Genomic DNA, 22,899 nt, shown 5'->3' on the forward strand with positions numbered 1-22,899 from the left:
CGCATAAGCATATCCTATCAAAAACAAAATATGCATATGCATCTCATATATGCATGTCACATAAACAAACAAGTATTTCACAAACCAACCTATCGCACTTATTGCAAAACAAGCAATGCAAACTACTTGGATCAGACATAACTCAACTCTATTGCTGCAGTAGTTCCTAGGTCACTTAACTAACGAAACACATATTAGCAGAGGTAACTAGACCAACTGCTCTGATACCACAATTGTCACGACCCAAATTATTGAGCCGCGACCGGCGCTAGGGAACGGGAGTGGTAGCTCCGGAACCCGTAGCAAGCCTAAAACCAATGTAAATTTTTCGCGATTAAAACATATTACTATATATAATACATTATCAGAAATCTTCTTTAAATAATATAATTCAATTATTAAAATATCGTATTCCTTTTCTGAAAACATTCGCGAAACAATTCTTAGAAACCAGGGTCTTACCGAGCGATATCTCATATCCAGCACCACACTGTTTCTGATCACAAACATCCCCAATTCCACTCACGGCAATTGGTATCAAATTCAAACGGATAAACGCCATCTTTCTAAACAACTCATTTATAAAATTTATATCAGAGTTCACATTTTAAATACCGTTTGAAATCAAATCATAAATCTTATTTTGACACCTATTGACTACTGCAGCTCTAAGGACTCGTACTTTGTGCAAGTCAGAAGACTTCCAACACAAAGGAGATGGTCTGTCTGATCCGACTCCGATCACCTGAAATAAACACTGTGAGGGGGTCAGTATTTTGGGAAATACTGAGTGAGTTGGCATCTACTAACCGTATTATAAAAATATAACATCGCATCTTAAGAAAACAATATTATAAAACACATAAACATGTATTTGATCCGTACGAAACTAATATCATAGCATGCGACACATTTCTCGAATAATCATATATCATTCAACCCAATCGTAAATCTCAAGCTGTGAGTCCAACTCACTGGTGGGCCCAGCCCACTAGATACGGGAACTTCCAGACTACACCGTAGCCGAGTTCACTCTCGTGTCGAATTCATATCATATTATACGTATCCAATCATTTCTCAAATGCAAACACACTAGACTGACTCAATACTGGTGATCACACAGCCTATTGACACCCAATAGGTAGCTAGTTTCTTCGGATCGCATACTAGTTCTCGTATATAAAAATTAATAAAACATATAACATTTCAATCAATTGTATATAATGCGATGCGTGTAAACAGTATATATATTTCTATAGAAAATAACTTTAATATATAATATGTCAAAGTAAAGTGCAACTCACAGTGACCGCTATCCAAGACCGCATTACTATAATCCCGTAAACGTAAGCTCCATGCGTCGTTCTCATAGCTATTCCAGTTCGTTAGTCTGGTAGCTCGTACGTTTAATTCATAAATGTAAACTGAATACTAAAATCCTAAGTTATAAACTTAGGTTAACACGATCTTATTCTATATATGTCTTTTAACTTTGATCGTGTTCTAATACTTAGTCGAGATATTTGTTATATCTCTTGTTAATTCATTTTTAATCATATGTTTCTTATATCTCGATATCCTAATCGAACACATCATGTTCGACATCCAAATTTCTCGTTTTTTGGGGCTCATGTTTCCTTTTCAATGTCTGACACTTTTAAAGTCGGAAAACGGGGTCATAGCGGGGCGAAAATAACCTTTAGGTGCTTTGAATAAGTTGTGCGCCCGCATAGCCTTAATGCGCGCCCGCGCAAGATAGTTGCGCGCCCGCGCAAAGTGATTGCGCGCCCGCGCAAGATTGTTACGCGCCCGCGCAAGATTGTTACGCGCCCGCGCAAGATTGTTACGCGCCCGCGTAACATACTTACGCGCCCGCGTAAGATAGTTACGCGCCCGCGCAACATTTGTTACGCGCCCGCGTAACATTGTTACGCGCCCGCGTAACTTGCTGCGCCCGCGTAACTTAGTTACGCGGCCGCGTAGCTCCTCGACTCGTTTTCGGATTATTTCGACGTGCATAAACTCGATTTCGTCATGCTTCTATTTCATTTTAACACAAACTCAACTCCAAATTCACCAAAACGACACTAGAAATGCGATTACGATTCGTTCGATTCGTTTAAAATAGAAACAACCCTTATTCTCTAATTTCAGCAACAAAAACGTCGAGGTTACCTTAATTTGAAGCTCGAAGATGATAGAGGGTCGAATTCTGAACGAATCGATATAAAGAATGCTCGATTTGGACGAGAAACGGCGAAACGGCGACGGATCGTAATCGATCGTCGAAAGCTTCTGTTAATTTCTTATACCTTCTGCGCATCTCTCATTTCCTTACTCTTAAGGTAAGTTATTATATATCTTGGCTAATTGACAACTTTGATCCTTCATTTCTTTATCTTAAACCATTTCTCTTTTAAACTTTCTAATTTAACCAAATGGTTAAATTATCCTTTTAACTCGATTACTTACGTATTATTTATATTCATATAAATAATACTAACTCAATATTATTATTTTCCGCCAAAATCTTTTAATTACTATTCTCGAGACTTAATTAGCTAATTTACATTAGCCCTTAAACTTCTCAAAAGTTACAATTTAGCCCAAAACACATCCGCGTCCAAATTTTATAAGGTCTTCGATTGACCCGAAACTTTTACCATATATACTATGAAACATTTCGCGGGCCTTGGCGAAATAATTTTCACTTCGGAATTTATATGGCTAAATTACCATTTTAGTCCTTGTACTTTATTTTACGACTTTCTTAATATTTTTCTTTTCAATTCCAATTTTGTCTTTAGAATTGAACTATATTATTAAATTCTTCGCATATAATCCTTTCCAAAACCGACCTACTAAAACTTATTTATCGGAAAACTTTCCGATTTTGCCACTCTGGCAAATCTAGACTGGACACGTGGTCTAATTAGATAATTTAATATTTTGGGGTATTACAGTGATCCAATGGCTTGAACCCTTGGTATGTGCCCCGTGGAATGGAGCTATAAACTCTCAACGATCCTGACACTGATCCAATGGCTTCGACCCCCTGGTAATAATCTTATCTGATACTTCTTAGGTTTGCAGAAGAGACAACACCCCCTTGGCCGTCCCAAGGACCACCCTATTGCATATGTGCATGGATTCCGTAGTTATTTCACAATTATTAGAAATGTTTGAAGTTTATTTGAACTATTATAGATAATATCTTGGTGTCTTTATACCATATCGTTGTGTCTTTGTACCATATTTCGATGTCTTTCTACCGTTTCTTGTCTTCTTGATAGTAAATTACTCCTCAATCTAGAGTCTTGCATATGGAGTTAGACTGTTATTATGCTATTTTGGGTATCGCATTCTACGTATAGTGGTTGGCGTGGCGATGTCTTTCTATCGTTGGTCGTTTCGATCCCGTTTTCTGGAAAATTCTTCTGGTCTAATCCTCTAAGGAGTCATAGCTAGTCCACTAGGGAATTTTTATTCTCTGATCTGTTTTATTGGGAATCTTCTAATTCGATCCTCTAGAGAAGTGTTCTTTTCTGACCTGTCCTCTAGGGAAATTTTATGATTAGTCCACTGGGGAATTTATTTCTTTTCCTTCTTCGTTAGTTCACTAGGGAGTTTTTATTTTTTGATGTCTTCTAGAGAAGTCTTCTGGTCTAATCCTCCGGGTAGTCCAGTGGAGATTTTCCCTTATGTTAAGTCCACCGGGGACTGTATATAGTATGTTTTTCTCATCCACTGGGGAGTGATCCGGTTTGTCAATGATTTAAATCGTCTGTACTAGCGATGTTTGATTTTCCTGCTCTGCCAAGGATGAAACCGTAGTTTGGTAGTTTGGAATTCTGGCACTCTGGGGATTCAATAATCAAGATTTTGTTACGGCCTCTTTCGGGTATAAGAATGGCTCCGGGCAATTTTTGTCTTCTCATGGGATTGCGCCTTATAAGTGTTAAGGAAGAGGGGTTTTCTTACTCATTTTCATTTCCCATTTCTCTTTTTTACCTTGCTTTCCTTTCAACTTGCAAGTCTCATTTTAATCTGTAGTATGGCACCACCGTGGAGGTTTAAGAAGCCATCTAGGGATTCAGATCGATAAGCCATCCGGGAGGCAATGATATTAGAGGCGGGCCAGGAGGTCCCGCTTTTGTTGCGCCTGGAACAATATATCTACTCTATATTTCAGTTTGAGGTACACTTTTATGGAATTTTCCTCTTAGGTAGACGTTTTAATTGCTTGTATGTTCGAGAAACACTTGAAATTTTCTCACAAATGGACCGTACCCCTAAAACAATGTATCGGGGAGTAAGGAAAGAGTGGCGTCGGCGCTAGATTGCAGTGGCGCCGACGCCACTCTGTACTAGCGCCGCCACAACTATATCATAGATGAAGTGTTTCAATTGGAGGAACTAGCCTTATTGGCGAGGTATATATGTATAGTTTGCTTGGGGTTTGTACTTTTCTTGATCGGTATCATTTCCTATTTTCAAAGTATTTCGGGAACTTAATCTTCTAAAAAAAATCATACGAAACATGTTGAGGCGTTTCAATAGATAAATAAAAAATTACATACCCATTTTAATAAAAAAAGACTTAAAATTTACCCATTATTTTTAATATCCATAGTAAATCTTTATATTCGAATTTGATGAATTATATTATATTTTTGTAATATCTCTAAAATTTTAAAATATGAATTTCAATTATAATTATAAAATTTGTGGATAAGTTAATATTTATTATAAACTTAAATCTTGAATATATTTAAAAAATTTACTTCATTATTAATGATAACAGGATAGATTGAACAGTTGTAAACATCTGCAAACGCGGCCCACGCGGCCCAAGTCTAAGACAAACCCAAATTCAAAAAGTAAACAACCATTCACTAAGCAAACTTCAGCCGAGCAAACTATGTCGGCCGAGTTCAATAAATCTCGTCGAGCATATCAGACCATACAATAAAGAAGAGACAGGAGATAACAACTAAAGATATCATCACCTAGCAGACCACACTTACCGATCATACTCAAGTGAATAAATAAGGAATGTCTGACAACGGTGTCACTAATAAGGAGGAACACTAACACTCAGCCGGCATATCCCAGCATAGGCAAAAGGTACAAAACATCAGTCTTTGTTCCTTACCAACCTTTACCATCTTAATAACTATAAATGATTCCCAAATAGGTAAGTTTAAGGTTGATACTCTTTTTCACTCTAAACGAGTCACTTTCAATTCTCTTTTTTTTTCTATCACTCAAATTTACTTGACCATCGGAACGACAATCTAAAAACCACTTTCGACGTCCCTCAAATGGGTGTTTCTCTATTTCAAGTGGGTTTTGGAGACTTTGGTTGACCCAGATCCTATCCATTGACTTGCAAGTTCTCATTTAGGATCTAGGCCAACCAAAGTCTCCAAAGCCCCCCGAAATAGAGAAACACCCGTTAAAGGGACGCCGGAAGTGGTTTCAGGATCGCCATTCCGACAGTCAAGTCAATTTAAGTGATAGAAAGTGAGTCGTGTAGAACGAAAAAAGAGTATTAATCTTAGACTTATCTATTTGGAGATTATTTATAGTGTATTGAGATGGTAAGGGTTGGTTGGGAACAAAAACTGATGCTTTTGGTACCTTTTGCCTGTGTTGAGATACGCCAGCTGAGTGTTAGTGTATCTCCTGTCAGTGGTACGATTGTCAGGGAATGTTTCTTGTTTGTTCATTTGAGTATATGCTCGGTAAGTGTGGTCCGCTCGGTAATGATATCTTTGGTTGTTATCTCCCGTCTCTCTTTTATTGTCTGGCCTAATATACTCGATGGGATTTACTGTACTCGACCGACATAGTGTGCTCTGCTGAAGTTTCCTCGATGAAGGGTTGTTGTTTACTTACTAGGTTTGGGTTTTGTCTTGGGCTTGGCCGCGTGGGCATGGTCTGCGGATGTTTGCAGGCGTATCATTTATCCTGTTATCATTTAGGGCTCCTTACAAATTTACCTCAAAAACAAGAATAATAGAATAATATACCTCAACACGGAAAACTTATGAAAAATACATCACAATTTTTTAAATATTATATTTTTACTCTATGTGGCAAAAGGTTAATGATTTTACTCTAACATATAGAATGCATGACCTGACATTTTTTTTTTCTATCTTTCTTTTTCTTTCCAGTTCTTTTTTTCTCTCTCTCTGTTCTTCCACTTTTTTTCTTTTTCTTTCTTCCTTTTTCTTTCCTCTTCTTCCACTTCCTGCATTTTTCACTTTCACTTTTTTTTTAATTTTCTGTCATCTTCAATCTTGTAATTTTATTTTAAAAATTTCCAATTATTTACGTATCATTATTTTTTATCTCGCAATTTAATCTTGCAGATCTAGAAATAAAAAAGCAACAGTGATATTATCATATCGGTATCACAAATTTTTTCATAATATTATCATAAAAGCAGCAGTGACATTATCTCGGTATCATAATGTTTCTGTAAAAAAATTATTTTTCATACATTATCATACTATTATCGTTAACTTTGTCATACTATTATCATCTGTTTTTACAAAAAATATCATAACATTATCATAATATACTTTATCATAACAATATCATAAAAATATTATCATACAATTATCATGACGTACTTTATCATAACTGTATCGTAACCTCTTATCATTAACCTTATCATACTATTATCATAACATTATCATAATAAACTTTATCATAATAATATCATAAAATATTATCATAACATTATCATAACGTACTTTATCATAACTATATCATAACTTTATCATACTATTATCATAAACCTTATCATACTATTATCATAATCGTATAATATTATGATACTGATATAATAATGTTATGATACAGACATGCTAACGTTAATGATACCTATATGATAATCAAATACTTTTCTTGACAGAAAATCGTTTTTCCCTACAGTGTTATGATAATGATATGATAACGTCATAGTGATAACGATATGATAATCAGGCGCTGTTTTCTGCAAAAAAAAAAAATCATTTTGTTCTGCAGAAAATCGTTTTTTTATCAGAAAATTGTTTTTAATGCAGATTTTCAGATCTCAAACTGAAAAAATTCAAGAACAATTTTTTTAGATCTGAGAGTTAAAATAAATCGTAATAATCACCACGAATTAAGAAAAAAATTGCTATAATATGTAAGAACGATGATTCGACGGCGGAGCGAAGATGAAGCGAAGGCGGAGCAACGGCGGAGTGATGTCGGATCGTTGAAGGAACGACGACGGCGTGATAAAGAAAGAAAAAAAATAAAGAAGAAGAAGAAAATGAAAAAGAAGAAAAAATGGAGAAGAAAAAGAAGAAATAGAGAGAGAGAGAGAGAGAGAGAGAGAGAGAGAGAGAGAGAGAGAGAGAGAGAAAATTAAATCTGAGAAAAAAAAAGAGATATATATGTTAGAGTAAAAATAAAATATTTAGAGTAAAAAATAATAAGAAATAAGTATTATTATAATAAAAAAAGACTATAGAGTAAAAAAATAAAAGTGCTAAAAAGGTGAGGTATTTTCTCTATGTTTTCCTTGTTGAGGTATAATTTACTATTATTTTAAAAAATAGAGTGTTTTACCTAATTTTCTCTATCATTTAATGTATAAATGAAATTTAATACATATAAGATTTTGTAACGGATAAGTACTACTATTCCCATGAGATTTGTCTTGAATACTACTTCTCCCATAAATTTTGAAAAAAAAAACTATTTCTCCTCTCACATTTGTGTTTTCTTTAACTAAACCCTTCTCCATAAGGGAATTATAATTAGCTTAAACATAAAACTGAAGAAAGGAAGTAGTCATTTTTTTAAAACTCATAAGGTATTTTTCGAACCAAACCTCATAAGATAATTGTTTGTAATTTGTAATTTTATATCTCTATTTTTAAATTTTTAACCATATGTACTACATTTCCTCCACATTCATGTACCTTGTTTTTGAACAATATTGTTTCGTGCTATAGCTGAAAACCAATGTATGCTTGACAACAAGTAGTTTTCCAACAGAGCAACTGAGAGATCTATAAGGAAACAGAGTAAACAGCTAGCACAGAGATGGGTATACATGTTTTCTACAACCATATGACAAGCAGGAAATTGTTATGATTATTAAGAAAGAACAAAAGCGCTGTTCCAAATTACTACCAGCAAAGTTTTGGTTCCAATCTTAAATTTTAAAGAAATTACGACTTGAACTCGAGACACAACGCGGACACTATACTGCCCTCCCCCTTGCATCAAAGCCTAACATCTGCAGGATTAGAAGGCACTTCTCCTACTGGAAACTATATAATACATCTCAGCTATCTCTAACTATGGCAAATTTATTTTAATTTTCCTATTATGGCAGTGACAAGTCTTTCACACTCCTACTATACACACCTATCCGATGATGAGTGTGGAGAAGAGGACTTGTTTCAACAAGCACAAGGACTTCTAAAGATAGACTGCAAAGAAGGAATTCTCGGAGTTATACGATCAGTATTGCGTCATACCAAAGAAGTCGAGAATCAAGTAGTGAAACAAATTCTTATGATAATAGGGCACCAAAACAAGTCCAAGTGAGCGGAAAGGCGAAAGGAAGTAGATGGGATAAGATGCAACCGAGGTTGTGGGAAATATTCCTACCCTCCTCTTAGACTCAAAATTTGTTCCAACGGTTTCATATCGCTAAAAGGATCGAGGTAGAGGAAAGTGAAGCATACAAGAAACCCCCTACTGCTAGTATTTGCAGAGTTCTACCAATTGTTTATCCGCAATGGCTTCAACGAATCAAACGAAGAATCCCTTGCTTGATCGGGCTTAAGGTTGGATATGGAACATCTGATGTGGAAAAAGTGGCCTATAAACTCGCTCTAAAGGTCGAGGAAAATTCTGGGCATCAAAAGGATTCAGCCATATCCATTCACAAGATAAAAAGGACACAAGATTTTTCTCTTTGATATGCATACTAATACAAATCTATTCAGCAAAACCCTTTTCGACTTCTAAATAATTCCTTCCAAATTCATCAACAATCGGAAAAAGGCAATTGGAAATTAGTGCATTGACTAGCGTTTTAATGTTCCAATGCAAATCAGAAAGACAACTATCACAGAAACATGATCTAACATCCAATTCTAATGTCTGAAAACATATTGATGATACAACATATGAGCACAAGATTAATACTTCTAAAGAGTTAGTTCATTACGCTATCAAAGGAATGGTTATCCAAACTTTTATTATTAAAAAAACCATGAAATAGAACTATATCGCCTTTTATCTTCAAAGAAATTGCAATAACCAAATATATATATTGAATTTTATTATAATGTTTATAACAGGTATAGAGAGTTTATATTTAGATCATAGCCTGTAAGCTTGCACTAACATTTCTAACAAGAAAAATGTAATAACCTCTCTTGAAGATAAAATACCATAAGGAGCACCAAGGAATTGAATTAGTTAAATATATAAATGTATCAAAATGTTTACACAAATAACACCTCTTAACTAATATCAATTAATGAAGCAGCAAAGTATTGGTTCCAATTTAAAATGTTAAGCATGAAGAATAATGAGATTTTTTTATAAAATTTTAAAGAAGATACATTATGACTCAAACTCGAGACACAACACTATATTGTCCTCCCCCTTACACCAAAGCCTAACCAGTATGTGAAGGGCGGGATTAGAAGGCACTTCCCCTTCCTTATGAAAAAAACAAGAACAAAAGACACGGCAATAGAGGCTGTAGTGCAATTGTACTAACATCTGCTTTCCAAATTTTGTTTTTATGTTATGATCCCTAGATCAAATGGGAGAATTATAGTACAAAACAACTAACTTTATACAATTTTGACAGTATAATGGTTCCGTCTCGGAGCTATATAATAAATATATTCCATGTCTATAACCCAAGAACAGCTAAAAATTTCAAGAATACAAAGTTTCCTTTTTCTTTTAACTGCATAAGTTAAGCGGCTCTAATCTATCCTTCTTTCTCCACTGATTTATTGTCATATTATTGGAACCCAATAGTTTCCGCTTCCAGCAAGAGCTACCGTACGTAAAGATATTATACATCTCATTTTTCTCGAACTATGATCAATTTATTCCAGTTTTCCTATTATCAGAGACAAATCGTTGGTTGAAAAAGCTAACAGAGGCAAGACACTTCTCTCGATTCTAGCATGCACCTATCAGCTGTTAAAGCAGATGACAACCCATTTAAGGGCTCTCTTAAAAAAATGGATCGTAAAAAGATACAACATCTCTTTTCGATATGCACACTATTCCAACTTCTACAGTTAGGTATTCAAATGGCAACGGAAATTACTCCATTAACTAGCATTTTATCTTGCAGTGCAAATTGCAAAGAAAAGACAACTTTGATAGAGATGTGATATAACATCCAATTCTAATGTTCCAAACTGAACAACAAATTTATGGTTTCGAAAATGAGCACAAGATTAATAACATTTCCTCATATTATTATAACTGGCAGCTCTTTTAGGCAATTAGTTCTAAGATCTTGAGTTAACTATCATAGCAATGGTTAACCAAATTCATCGGTCAATAAACTACACAATACAACTACATCGGCTTTCATCTTCGAACAAATTGCAATAACCAGATAAATATCCAACTTTATTTTAATCTTATAAGAGGTATAACAAGTATATAATTTAGATCATAACGTGCAAAACTCGCATTAATTTTCCTAACAAGCGAAATATATTGGAAATGAAAAAGGCAATGAATTGTAAAATATCACCTCTTTCCGCTCCACCTCTGCCTCAAACTCCTACCTTCAACTCTTCGAGCTTCGAAAATCCCTTTTCAACTCAGCCATTCTTTTGACACAAGCAGCCTTCGATCTCCCCGGAACTGCCGCAGCAATCTTCTCCCACCGCATTGCCGCGTCCTTCGGAAACGCCTTCAAAGCATTCAACAATGCAATATCCTCCCCTCCACTCCACCCTACTACATCACCATCATCACCCATTACTCCATTAATCTCAGCTTCAACTCGTGTATCGATCGGTTTCCTATTCTTCAAAAACCTAGCATAAGAATCATTATCATCCCATTTCCTCTCACCCATTTCTTTAGCAATCTTGATCACACTCTCTACCTTATGCCCACCATTAAACGCCTCAGCAATCACCTCCCATCTCCTTGCCTTCCCCACCGGATTTTTCGCCATTAATTTCTTTAACATCACTAAATCCTCTTCATTCCACTCCCTCTCCCCCTCAATTTTCTTCAAAGATTCAATCTTTTTCTCTTTAACTAACGACCCATTTGTTAATTCAACATTTTGAATCGAACCCACCAAATTTTCTTCTGACCTGACTTGTTTTGATCTCTTCTTTGGCAGCTTTTTTTCATTAACAATTTCGGGTTCTTCTTCGAGTGGCTCAACAATCGGACCTTGACCAACAGTAATGTCGCCGCCGGTTATGTTTGATGGCGCAAATGGACCAATTATGAAGGAAATTGAGACCCAGATTAGGATTGATTTGAGAGGTTCGGTGTCGATGAAAAGAATGGAAAGAATCAAGAACATAAGAAATAAAGCTACGGTGAAGATGAGTAAGGGTTTGTTGAGAGGTTTTTGTTGGTTTTCTTGATTGGTTTGTGAAGATTGATTTTGGCGAGATTGGAATACAAATCTGGGTCTTGCATCTTCGTCTATAAACTCCATTGTTTTGTTGAATTTTTGGAGCTTGGGAGAGAGATGATGCAGAAGAACCAAGAAGGAAAGTAAGGCTTCAACTTTCTCCCACTTTAGAAAAACGTTGCAAGTGTTCGAAATTTTAGTTGTGGAAAGAAAATGCAAAATTAAAAATTAGAATTAAAAGTTTTTTATAATATATATATATATTTTTTATATTGTGAGAAGAAACCTAGAATGTACTTGTGCGATTACATTATTATTTTTTTTAGCAGGGAGAAATTTATTTTAAGTTAGTTGTTTGTGAAAATTAACGACTTAAGTAGCAATTTATCTTTTCAACTTGTAAGTAATGAGCAATTAACACATAAATTTATTTTATTGGCAAATCAGTACACGAACTTGGTGATTATGGGCAATTAGCCCATTTTAGCAAATTAACTTACAAGTTAAGGGGGCAAATTGCCAATTTAAGAGACAATTAACTTACAAATTGAGGGGATAAATTGCCAAAATGGTGCAAATTGCCCATAATCATCAAGTTCGTGTACTGATTTGCCCATAAAGTTAATATATGTGTTAATTGTCCATTGCTTGCAAGTTCAGGGTATATATTACCATTTAAGTCGAAAATTAACTAGTATCATTATTTATTTTCTTACAGACAAACCACGGTGACAACGATATTTCATAGCGAAGTTCGTGTCCATATACACCTGAACAAAATGGTTGTACTGAACGTAAACATTGTCATGTTTTCAAAACCTGTCCATATGAAAAATTGTTTGACACCAAACTTGATATTGATCAACTTCGTATTTTTGGATGTTTATTTTATCTTTGGTTTGGTCCCTATTCTAAGAATAAACTTGAACCTCGCTCGAGGAAATGTGTCTTTCTTGGTTATAGTAAATTACATAAAGGTTATAAATGCTTAGATGTCCATTCTAATAAATTCTTTATCTCACGCCATGTTCTTTTTTATGAACAAAATTCCCCGTTCCATAAGATGACTGCAACGGCTCCTGTCAGCAATACAAGTATGCCTTTTGAACAACCAGTCATCATCCCTGTGTTACCAATCAGTCCCGTCCTAGCACCACAATCCATAAATCTGCCAGCATCGACTCCCTTGCCAACCAACAGCTCCCATCCACCACCATAATTAGACGTTACAAATATTTCCACCAGACCTCTACACCAGCTACAGTCACATGCTGCACCTTCAAAGCCTATACCAGAAACACCAACAACATCGTCATTGCACGATCCATGACGGGACATTCTAAACCTCAAAAACCAAAATCATATATCACTAAAGTTAAAGAGCAGGAAACCACATGTCATTCTCATGCCATCAAAATTCCTCATTGGAGAAAAGCAATGGAAGAAAAATCCAATGCCCTCATACACACTAGAACATGGGAATTAGTCACACCCATTCCTCGGCATAACGTAATTGGATGCGAATGGATTTTTCGCATCAAACGTAATGCTGATGGTTCTGTTTCGCGCTACAAAGCTCGATTTGTTGCCAAGGGCTATCATCAACGCCCAGGTGTGGATTTCAATACATTCATCCCTGTCATTAAAATGACCACAATACGGCTCATATTGTCTTTTGCGGTTACTCGGAATTAGCCAATAAAACAACTTGACGTAAGCAATGCCTTCTTACATGGAACACTTACTGAAGATGTATTGTCACGACCCAATCTCAGGGCCGAGACCGGCGCTAGGGAATGGGAGTGGTTGCTCCGAAACCCGTAGCAAGCCTAAAAACGTAAAATAATTTTTCGCGAAACACAAACGTCATGCATGACATAAGTAAACACGTGTCATGCAGAAGCACACATGCCAGGCACACATATCCTCTGGCAGTCACAATATATATAACGCATCAAGCGTAAAACGTTTAAAACTTTAAAACATTTAAGTTATATTTACAGAAAACTATACATACAAGCCGACTGGCAAAATACTTATCTACTGCAGCTCTAAGAGTAAAGTACTGTTTCTTTACATACTCAAAAATACAGACTTCTGGAAGTAGGATAGAAGTCCGTTGCTTCAAAGTGTCTTTATCCTGAAAGGAAATCTGTGAGGGGTCAGTATATTGGGATATACTGAGTGAGTTCATACATTTACTAATAAGTATTCAAATAGAACATAAAATCGTAATCAATCATATGCAGCCAAGTACAGGATCCGATTGAAACCTTAATCCTCGAACATACTAATAATCAATCGATCAACCCAATCATAAATATCAATTGCGAGTCCAACTCGCTGGTGGCCCAGCCACTAGATACGGGGACTTCCAGGCTACACCGTAGCCGAGTTCACTCTGCGTATCGAAATCATAACCCAATCGTAAATTTCATATTCATCATCAGCTCCCAGCTGAGTTATATCAAAACTGGTGATCACACAGTCCTATTGTCGCCCAATAGGTAGCACGTTCCATCGGATCAATACTGGTTTCAAATCAAGCATATGCAATTCATAAAAAGAATTCGCATCGCAATCATGTAAAACAAACATAAAGCAATATAAAATATTTGCTTAAATAAATACTTTAAAAGCAAATCGTATAAACTCACAGAAAACGCTTATCCAAAAATACGTCGGGGCTTTAGAAACGTCAAGCTTCCCGAGCTCCTGGTCCAGCTCCTTCTTGCCTCGCTAGATCTAAAACAATTTCAAAACATTTGACTCACATCAGAATCATATTCTAAGATTGACTCTAGACTCGAGACATGACAAGACACAAAACATAAGCCGTCGTGCTTCAAACGTAATCTTTTCCGATAAGCGATTCATACTTCTTCCGATCTTAACACTTTTCAATTTGATTCTCAATAGAGAATATAGGTTTCCTCAATGAAACCAATTGATATCTATAAACTAACTCATCCCAAACAACTAGTCATAATTTACTCGTTTTACGTCCTGAATCTCGCATTTTCGGAGTCCGGGAGTCGATATCGGGATGGGGAATCGTCAAATTAGGTTTTTAGGGTCATTCCCCTTCAAGGGAGGGGTGGTGCACGTCGTGCACCCCCCTAGTGCACGTCGTGCACCTTGGGTGCACGTCGTGCACCTCACTGGTGCACGTCGTGCCCCTGCACGACGTGCACTGATGTTGTGCACGTCGTGCACCTTCGTGGGCACGACCCAGGCCGCTGAAAAAGGCCCTCCCGACATGCTAAATCGATCCCAAATCATCCAAATCACCAAAACATCAATCAAGCTAGTCGGAAACACGAGAAAAACGCTTAAAACGAATCGAATACGTAATCGCGATTCGGTTTCGCCGTAACCTATCGTTTTAAACCGTTTTTCCATCAAATAAACTCATACAAATGGAGAAACGACTTGCTTACCGTGATTGCCCTTCGGAATACGATCGATTCGATTTATAGAACGTCGAAAACGGACGAGAAACGGAGATCGTACGGTGAAAACGGCGGAAACGGCGATGAACGAAATGAAATGAAAATGGTTATCTGATATAAGGTTTCTGGGCCATTCCTTCATCTGAAGGAAACTTATATATAATGGTCAATTTGCAACTTGATCCTTGAAACTTTTCAAAAGTTTCAATTTAGCCCAAAACCTATCCGCGTCCAAAATTTAAACGATCTCCGATTGACTCGAAACTTTTACCATAAATACTATAAATTATTTCGCGGACTTTGGCGAAATAATTTCCGTCACGGGATTTATATTTTATTTTATATTAATTTCTGAAGTTAAATCCTCAAATCCCGCTAACTAACTTATTAAAATTTATTCTAAATTCCCGATATAATTAAATTAAATTCTCCTTAATTTAATTTATTGGAAATCACGACACGTGGCACGACGTAATTATCTTCAAATATTTTGGGGTATTACATTCACCCCCCCTTAAAATAAATTCGTCCTCGAATTTAACATTTAGCCACGTACCTTGAGTGAATAGATATGGGTACTTCTACCTCATATCCTCTTCTGTCTCCCACGTGCACTCTTCTACAGATTGACTTCTCCAAAGAACTTTCACCATTGGGATTCTCTTCGTTCGCAATTGTCGTATCTGCGTGTCGACAATCTGCACTGGTCGTTCTTCATATGTTAGTTCCTCGCTCACGTCCACCACTTGTGGTTGAATTATTCGAGAAGGGTCTGGTACATATTTCCGAAGCATGGAAATATGGAAGACAGGATGAACTTGCGACATCTCTGGTGGCAAATCCAGCTTATAGGCAACTGAGCCTATGCGTTCTACGATCTGGTAAGGTCCGACATATATCGGTGTCAATTTACCCTTCTTTCCAAAACGAATTACTCCCTTCATCGGTGATACTTTGAGAAACACGTAGTCTCCGATCTGAAATTCAATATCCTTCCTCTTGGGGTCCGCGTAACTCTTCTGTCGACTGGAAGCAGTAGTCAAACGCTGCTTTATCAATGGTACTTTTTCTGACGTAATCTGGATGATCTCTGCTCCAGTGAGCTTTCGTTCACCGACTTCGTCCCAACAGATAGGGGATCGACACTTGCGACCGTATAATGCTTCGTAAGGAGCCATCTCAATGCTTGAATGATAGCTGTTGTTGTAGGCAAACTCGACTAGAGGTAGGTACGTATCCCAACTACCTCCGAAGTCTAATACACATAGTCGAAGCATATCTTCTAACGTTTGAATCGTCCGCTCAGACTGACCGTCTGTCTGAGGATGAAACGCAGTGCTGAAATTCAATCGTGTTCCTAACACGTCTTGTAAGCTCTTCCAAAAATGAGAGGTAAATACGGAACCTCTATCTGAAACGATTGACACGGGAACTCCGTGTAGGCTCACGATCTTATCGATATAAATCTCCGCCAACTTTGCTGCAGAATAAGTCGTCTTTATTGGAATGAAGTGCGTTGACTTCGTCAAACGATCCACGATTACCCAAATAGAGTCAAAACCTTTCTGCGTCTTAGGTAGTCCGACTACGAAATCCATCGTAATTTGCTCCCACTTCCACTCTGGAATGGGTAAGGGCTGAAGAAAACCGTATGGTCGCTGATGCTCCAACTTGACTTGTTGACAAGTCGGGCATTTCGCCACGAACTCTGCGATATCTTTCTTCATTCCGCTCCACCAGTACGTTGTCTTAATGTCATGGTACATCTTCGTGGAACCAGGATGAACGTTATACATCGTTCCATGAGTCTCTTCCATGATTTTCTGTCTTAAGTCTTCCACGTCTGGAACGCACATTCGACTGCCGTATTTCAGCATTCCGTTGACGATACTGAAATCTTGACTCTTTCCTTGTTGAACTTCCTCAATTAGATGCTTTAATTGAGGGTCGTCTGCTTGCAACTCTTTGATTCGATCTATCAACGTCGATCGTATCGTTAGTTGAGCCATTAGGTTTCCGAGAGATGAAATCTCGAACTCCACTCTTTGGCTAAACATCGTATGAATCTCGTTGATTAATGGTCTTCGCCATGTCGTTGTAACGTGCGCGAGACTTCCTGCCGACTTCCTGCTTAAGGCATCCGCCACTACGTTGGCCTTGCCTGGATGGTATTGTATCGTGCAGTCGTAATCTTTTAGTAGCTCCATCCATCTCCGCTATCTAAGGTTTAACTCTCGTTGGTCAAAAATGTACTTCAAGCTTTTATGATCTGTAAAGATCTCACATGTAGCGCCGTATAAATAATGTCTCCAGATCTTTAGCGCGAAAATCACCGCTGCTAGTTCTAGATCATGCGTCGGGTAGTTCGTTTCGTGCTTCTTAAGCTGTCGCGAAGCGTATGCAATCACTCTACCATGTTGCATAAGGACGCACCCCAGTCCAATTCTTGAGGCATCACAGTAAACTGTGAATCCTTTTGTTCCTTCTGGTAACGTTAGGACTGGTGCCGTTGTCAGACACTCTTTCAGTTTTAGAAAACTGAGTTCACACTGGTCCGTCCAGTTGAATTTCGCGTTTTTCTGAGTTAGCTTCGTCAAAGGTACAGCGATCTTCGAAAAGTCCTGTACAAATCGTCTATAATATCCTGCCAAACCAAGGAAACTTCTAACTTCCGTAACTGATTCAGGTCGTTTCCATTCTATCACAGCTTCAATCTTCTTTGGATCAACCTTAATGCCGCTTTGTGAAACCACGTGACCTAAGAAAGCCACTTCCGTTAGCCAAAATTCACATTTAGAGAATTTGGCGTAAAGCTGATGCTCTTTTAGCGTCTGTAGTACTATCCGCAAATGTTGTGCATGCTCTTCTTCTGAACGTGAATAGATCAAAATATCGTCGATAAACACGATCACGAACTGATCCAAGTACGGTTTGAATATTCTATTCATCAAATCCATGAAGGCTGCTGGCGCGTTCGTCAATCCGAATGACATAACGAGAAATTCGTAATGTCCATATCGAGTTCGAAAGGCAGTCTTCTGAATATCATCATCGCAAATCTTTAGCTGATGATAGCCTGATCTCAGGTCAATCTTGGAGAAAAACTTCGCTCCTTGTAACTAGTCGAACAAATCGTCGATTCTAGGTAACGGATATTTATTCTTGATCGTCACCTTATTCAGCTGTCGATAATCGATACATAGTCGAAGCGGTCCATCCTTCTTTTTCACAAATATCACTGGTGCACCCCACGGGGATACACTCGGTCTGATGAAACCGAGATCAAACAATTCTTCTAGTTGATCCTTAAGTTCTTTGAGCTCTGCTGGCGCCATTCGATAAGGTGGTATCGATATCGGCTTCGTGCCGGGAGCCAATTCGATACAAAACTCAATCTCACGATCTGGGGGTAATCCAGGTAATTCCTCTGGAAAAACGTCTGGATATTCCGATACAACTGGTACGTCGCTTAAGTTTACACTTTTCTTTTCCACGTCTCGTACTATCGCTAAGAATCCTTGACATCCCTTCTTCAACATGCGACAAGCTTTAATAGCTGAGATAATACTCGTAGAAGATTCCATCTTATCACCCTGAATTGATACCGCTTCAATTCCAGGCGTGTTAAACGTTACCGTCTTCTTCCGGCAATCCACATTGGCGTAGTGCTGAGCTAGCCAATCCATTCCTAATATGACGTCAAAAGCTAATACTTCGAGTAAAATCAAGTCAACTAACAAATCTCGTCCTTGAACTTTGACAGGACAGGACGGATAAACGATACTAACTTCCACACTCTCTCCGACTGGGGTAGCTACTGACAAAGGATTCCTAAGGTACGCTGGTTGCACTCCTAACTTACTAGCAAAACTAGGCGAAACAAATGAATGCGTAGCGCCCGGATCAAATAAAATTAGTGCGTCTTGAGAAGCGATAGGAAAGGTACCTTGCACCACAGCATTGGAAGCCTGCGCCTCCTGAGGATTCAGTGCAAAGACCCTGGCCTGACTCCCGCCAGCTTGCGAAGTCTGGCCAGTACCGCGTCCTCCGCCATTTCTTCCTCCACGATTTCCATAACCACGGCCTCTCTGGCCAGTGAAGGTACTCCCTGTTTGATCATATCCTGACGCTATCTGCTGCGCAGTTCTCTGCTGCTGATAAGAAGGCTGTACTACGGTAGTCATCGAGCCTTGGGGTATCTGCCTCAGACAGTCTCTAGCGAAATGGCCCCGTTGACCACAATTAAAACATGCTCCATTAGCAGTGTAACACGCGCCATAGTGCCTCCTATTACAGTTCAGACATAAAGGGACTCCGCCTCCCATGTCACTCATCGATCTGGCACTAAATCCGGTGCCTGAAGTACTGACTCTAGTTCCATACCGAGCTCTCTTATTTCTCTGTTGACGTGATGGGGGTCGAGAATAACTCCTAACGTATGATTGGGTAGGTGCGCTCTGTACGCTGCGAAACACATCACTCCTCACAGGCGCAACATTGGAAGGATCAGGAATCCTCCCAAAACGGATCAGAGAAATTTCCATTTGCCTAGCACTGTCAATCAGTTGCACTAGGGTTCTTCCGATATCAGACGTCAGACTCACAAATTCAGCTCCTAGACCCTCTACAAACCTTGAGTTCACTCTAACTGGGTCTGTAGTCAGGTCTGGTGCAAACCTACTCACTCTGGTAAACTCCGTTACATACTCTTGCACAGACCGATTGCCTCTACTCAGGGTCAACCACTGACTACGATAACTCTCTGTCACCGCATATGGTAAAAAGTATTCCCTAAAGTGATTTGCAAATTCAGCCCAGGTCATAGTGTCCATGGTTGGCTGAATATGCTGTTGAAACCAATCTTTCGCAGGTCCTTTCAATGACATTTCCACCATAATGATGGTCTGTCTCTCATTAGCTTGCAGGCGTCGAGCATTACGTTCTACTTCTTCGAGAAAATCGAGAGCATCGCCTGTACTGTCAAACTTAGTTGGTTTGAGACGCATATAAGCCAAGACGATATCTCGGTCAGTGAAAGCCACATTACGCAACTGTTGCTGCTGTAGTTGTTCACGATGCATATTCTGCACCTCATCCTGATTAGCTTGCATAGCCGCAATTCCCGTAAGAAACTGATTCAGATCAAAACCCACAACATTAGGTTGCTGGGCTTGCGCTTGCACTCCAGGTGCTTGCGCCTCTTGGCCTCTGCCATCACCAACCACTTCAGGTGGTAAGTTAAGCCCATCCTGAACAGAAGACTCATCTTGAGCTTCTGGATGGACGTCATGCGCCCCTGCTATAACGTTACGTGCTGCAGCGGCAGCTCGCTCTACTTCTTGTCGTTGGTCAGACATCCTGACCAAGACAAACATCATTACTTAGCCACATAATCGCAAACGCATATCGAATTAAACGCGCATCTCATCACAAGCGAACACACACGTAAGACAGACTCACATCCTAGAGGGAAAGCTGAAAGTTTGAAAATCAAATGAATACGTAACAAAGACAAGACTTGAGTCCTACGTGCTGCAGTAGAATCCTAGGAAAATCAATCACTCTTCTGACATAAGCAATGGTAACTGGACCATGCTCTGATACCAACATTGTCACGACCCAATCTCAGGGCCGAGACCGGCGCTAGGGAATGGGAGTGGTTGCTCCGAAACCCGTAGCAAGCCTAAAAACGTAAAATAATCTTTCGCGAAACACAAACGTCATGCATGACATAAGCAAACACGTGTCATGCAGAAGCACAAATGCCAGGCACACATATCCTCTGGCAGTCACAATATATATAACGCAGCAAGCGTAAAACGTTTAAAACTTTAAAACATTTAAGTTATATTTATAGAAAACTATACATACAAGCCGACTGGCAAAATACTTATGTACTGCAGCTCTAAGAGTAAAGTACTGTTTCTTTACATACTCAAAAATACAGACTTCTGGAAGTAGGATAGAAGTCCGTTGCTTCAAAGCGTCTTTATCCTGAAAGGAAATCTGTGAGGGGTCAGTATATTGGGATATACTGAGTGAGTTCATACATTTACTAATAAGTATTCAAATAGAACATAAAATCGTAATCAATCATATGCAGCCAAGTATAGGATCCGATTGAAACCTTAATCCTCGAACATACTAATAATCAATCGATCAACCCAATCATAAATATCAATTGCGAGTCCAACTCGCTGGTGGCCCAGCCACTAGATACGAGGACTTCCAGGCTACACCGTAGCCGAGTTCACTCTGCGTATCGAAATCATAACCCAATCGTAAATTTCATATTCATCATCAGCTCCCAGCTGAGTTATATCAAAACTGGTGATCACACAGTCATATTGTCGCCCAATAGGTAGCACGTTCCATCGGATCAATACTGGTTTCAAATCAAGCATATGCAATTCATAAAAAGAATTCGCATCGCAATCATGTAAAACAAACATAAAGCAATATAAAATATTTGCTTAAATAAATACTTTAAAAGCAAATCGTATAAACTCACAGAAAACGCTTATCCAAAAATACGTCGGGGCTTTAGAAACGTCAAGCTTCCCGAGCTCCTGGTCCAGCTCCTTCTTGCCTCGCTGGATCTAAAACAATTTCAAAACATTTGACTCACATCAGAATCCTATTCTAAGATTGACTCTAGACTCGAGACACGACAAGACACAAAACATAAGCCGTCGTGCTTCAAACGTAATCTTTTCCGATAAGCGATTCATACTTCTTCCGATCTTAACACTTTTCAATTTGATTCTCAATAGAGAATATAGGTTTCCTCAATGAAACCAATTGATATCTATAAACTAACTCATCCCAAACAACTAGTCATAATTTACTCGTTTTACGTCCGAATCTCGCATTTTTGGAGTCCGGGAGTCGATATCGGGATGGGGAATCGTCAAATTAGGTTTTTAGGGTCATTCCCCTTCAAGGGAGGGGTGGTGCACGTCGTGCACCCCCCTAGTGCACGTCGTGCACCTTGGGTGCACGTCGTGCCCCTGCACGACGTGCACTGATGTTGTGCACGTCGTGCACCTTCGTGGGCACGACCCAGGCCGCTGAAAAAGGCCCTCCCGACATGCTAAATCGATCCCAAATCATCCAAATCACCAAAACATCAATCAAGCTAGTCGGAAACACGAGAAAAACGCTTAAAACGAATCGAATACGTAATCGCGATTCGGTTTCGCCGTAACCTATCGTTTTAAACCGTTTTTTCATCAAATAAACTCATACAAATGGAGAAACGACTTGCTTACCGTGATTGCCCTTCGGAATACGATCGATTCGAGTTATAGAACGTCGAAAACGGACGAGAAACGGAGATCGTACGGTGAAAACGGCGGAAACGGCGATGAACGAAATGAAATGAAAATGGTTATCTGATATAAGGTTTCTGGGCCATTCCTTCATCTGAAGCAAACTTATATATAATGGTCAATTTGCAACTTGATCCTTGAAACTTTTCAAAAGTTTCAATTTAGCCCAAAACCTATCCGCGTCCAAAATTTAAACGATCTCCGATTGACTCGAAACTTTTACCATAAATACTATAAATTATTTCGCGGACTTTGGCGAAATAATTTCCGTCACGGGATTTATATTTTATTATATATTAATTTCTGAAGTTAAATCCTCAAATCCCGCTAACTAACTTATTAAAATTTATTCTAAATTCCCGATATAATTAAATTAAATTCTCCTTAATTTAATTTATCGGAAATCACGACACGTGGCACGACGTAATTATCTTAAAATATTTTGGGGTATTGCATGTATTCATGGAAC

General features: G+C 38.4%; 1 protein-coding gene across 1 annotated transcript; it reads right to left on the reverse strand.

The window, feature by feature from the left end:
* Positions 1 to 10,650: 10,650 nt before the first annotated feature.
* LOC126662334 (transcription factor MAMYB) lies at positions 10,651 to 11,855 on the reverse strand. Its single transcript, XM_050356282.2, has one exon. The coding sequence runs from the start codon at positions 11,729 to 11,731 to the stop codon at positions 10,835 to 10,837; it is 897 nt and encodes a 298-aa protein (XP_050212239.1). The 5' UTR covers positions 11,732 to 11,855; the 3' UTR covers positions 10,651 to 10,834.
* Positions 11,856 to 22,899: the final 11,044 nt, after the last annotated feature.

Source organism: Mercurialis annua, linkage group LG8 (assembly GCF_937616625.2).
Source record: "Mercurialis annua linkage group LG8, ddMerAnnu1.2, whole genome shotgun sequence".
NCBI lineage: Eukaryota > Viridiplantae > Streptophyta > Magnoliopsida > Malpighiales > Euphorbiaceae > Mercurialis > Mercurialis annua.

What these genes read in the sequence shown, in the direction of transcription:
- LOC126662334 (XM_050356282.2), bottom strand. Translation starts at nt 11,731, where the DNA reads ATGGAGTTTATAGACGAAGATGCAAGACCCAGATTTGTATTCCAATCT.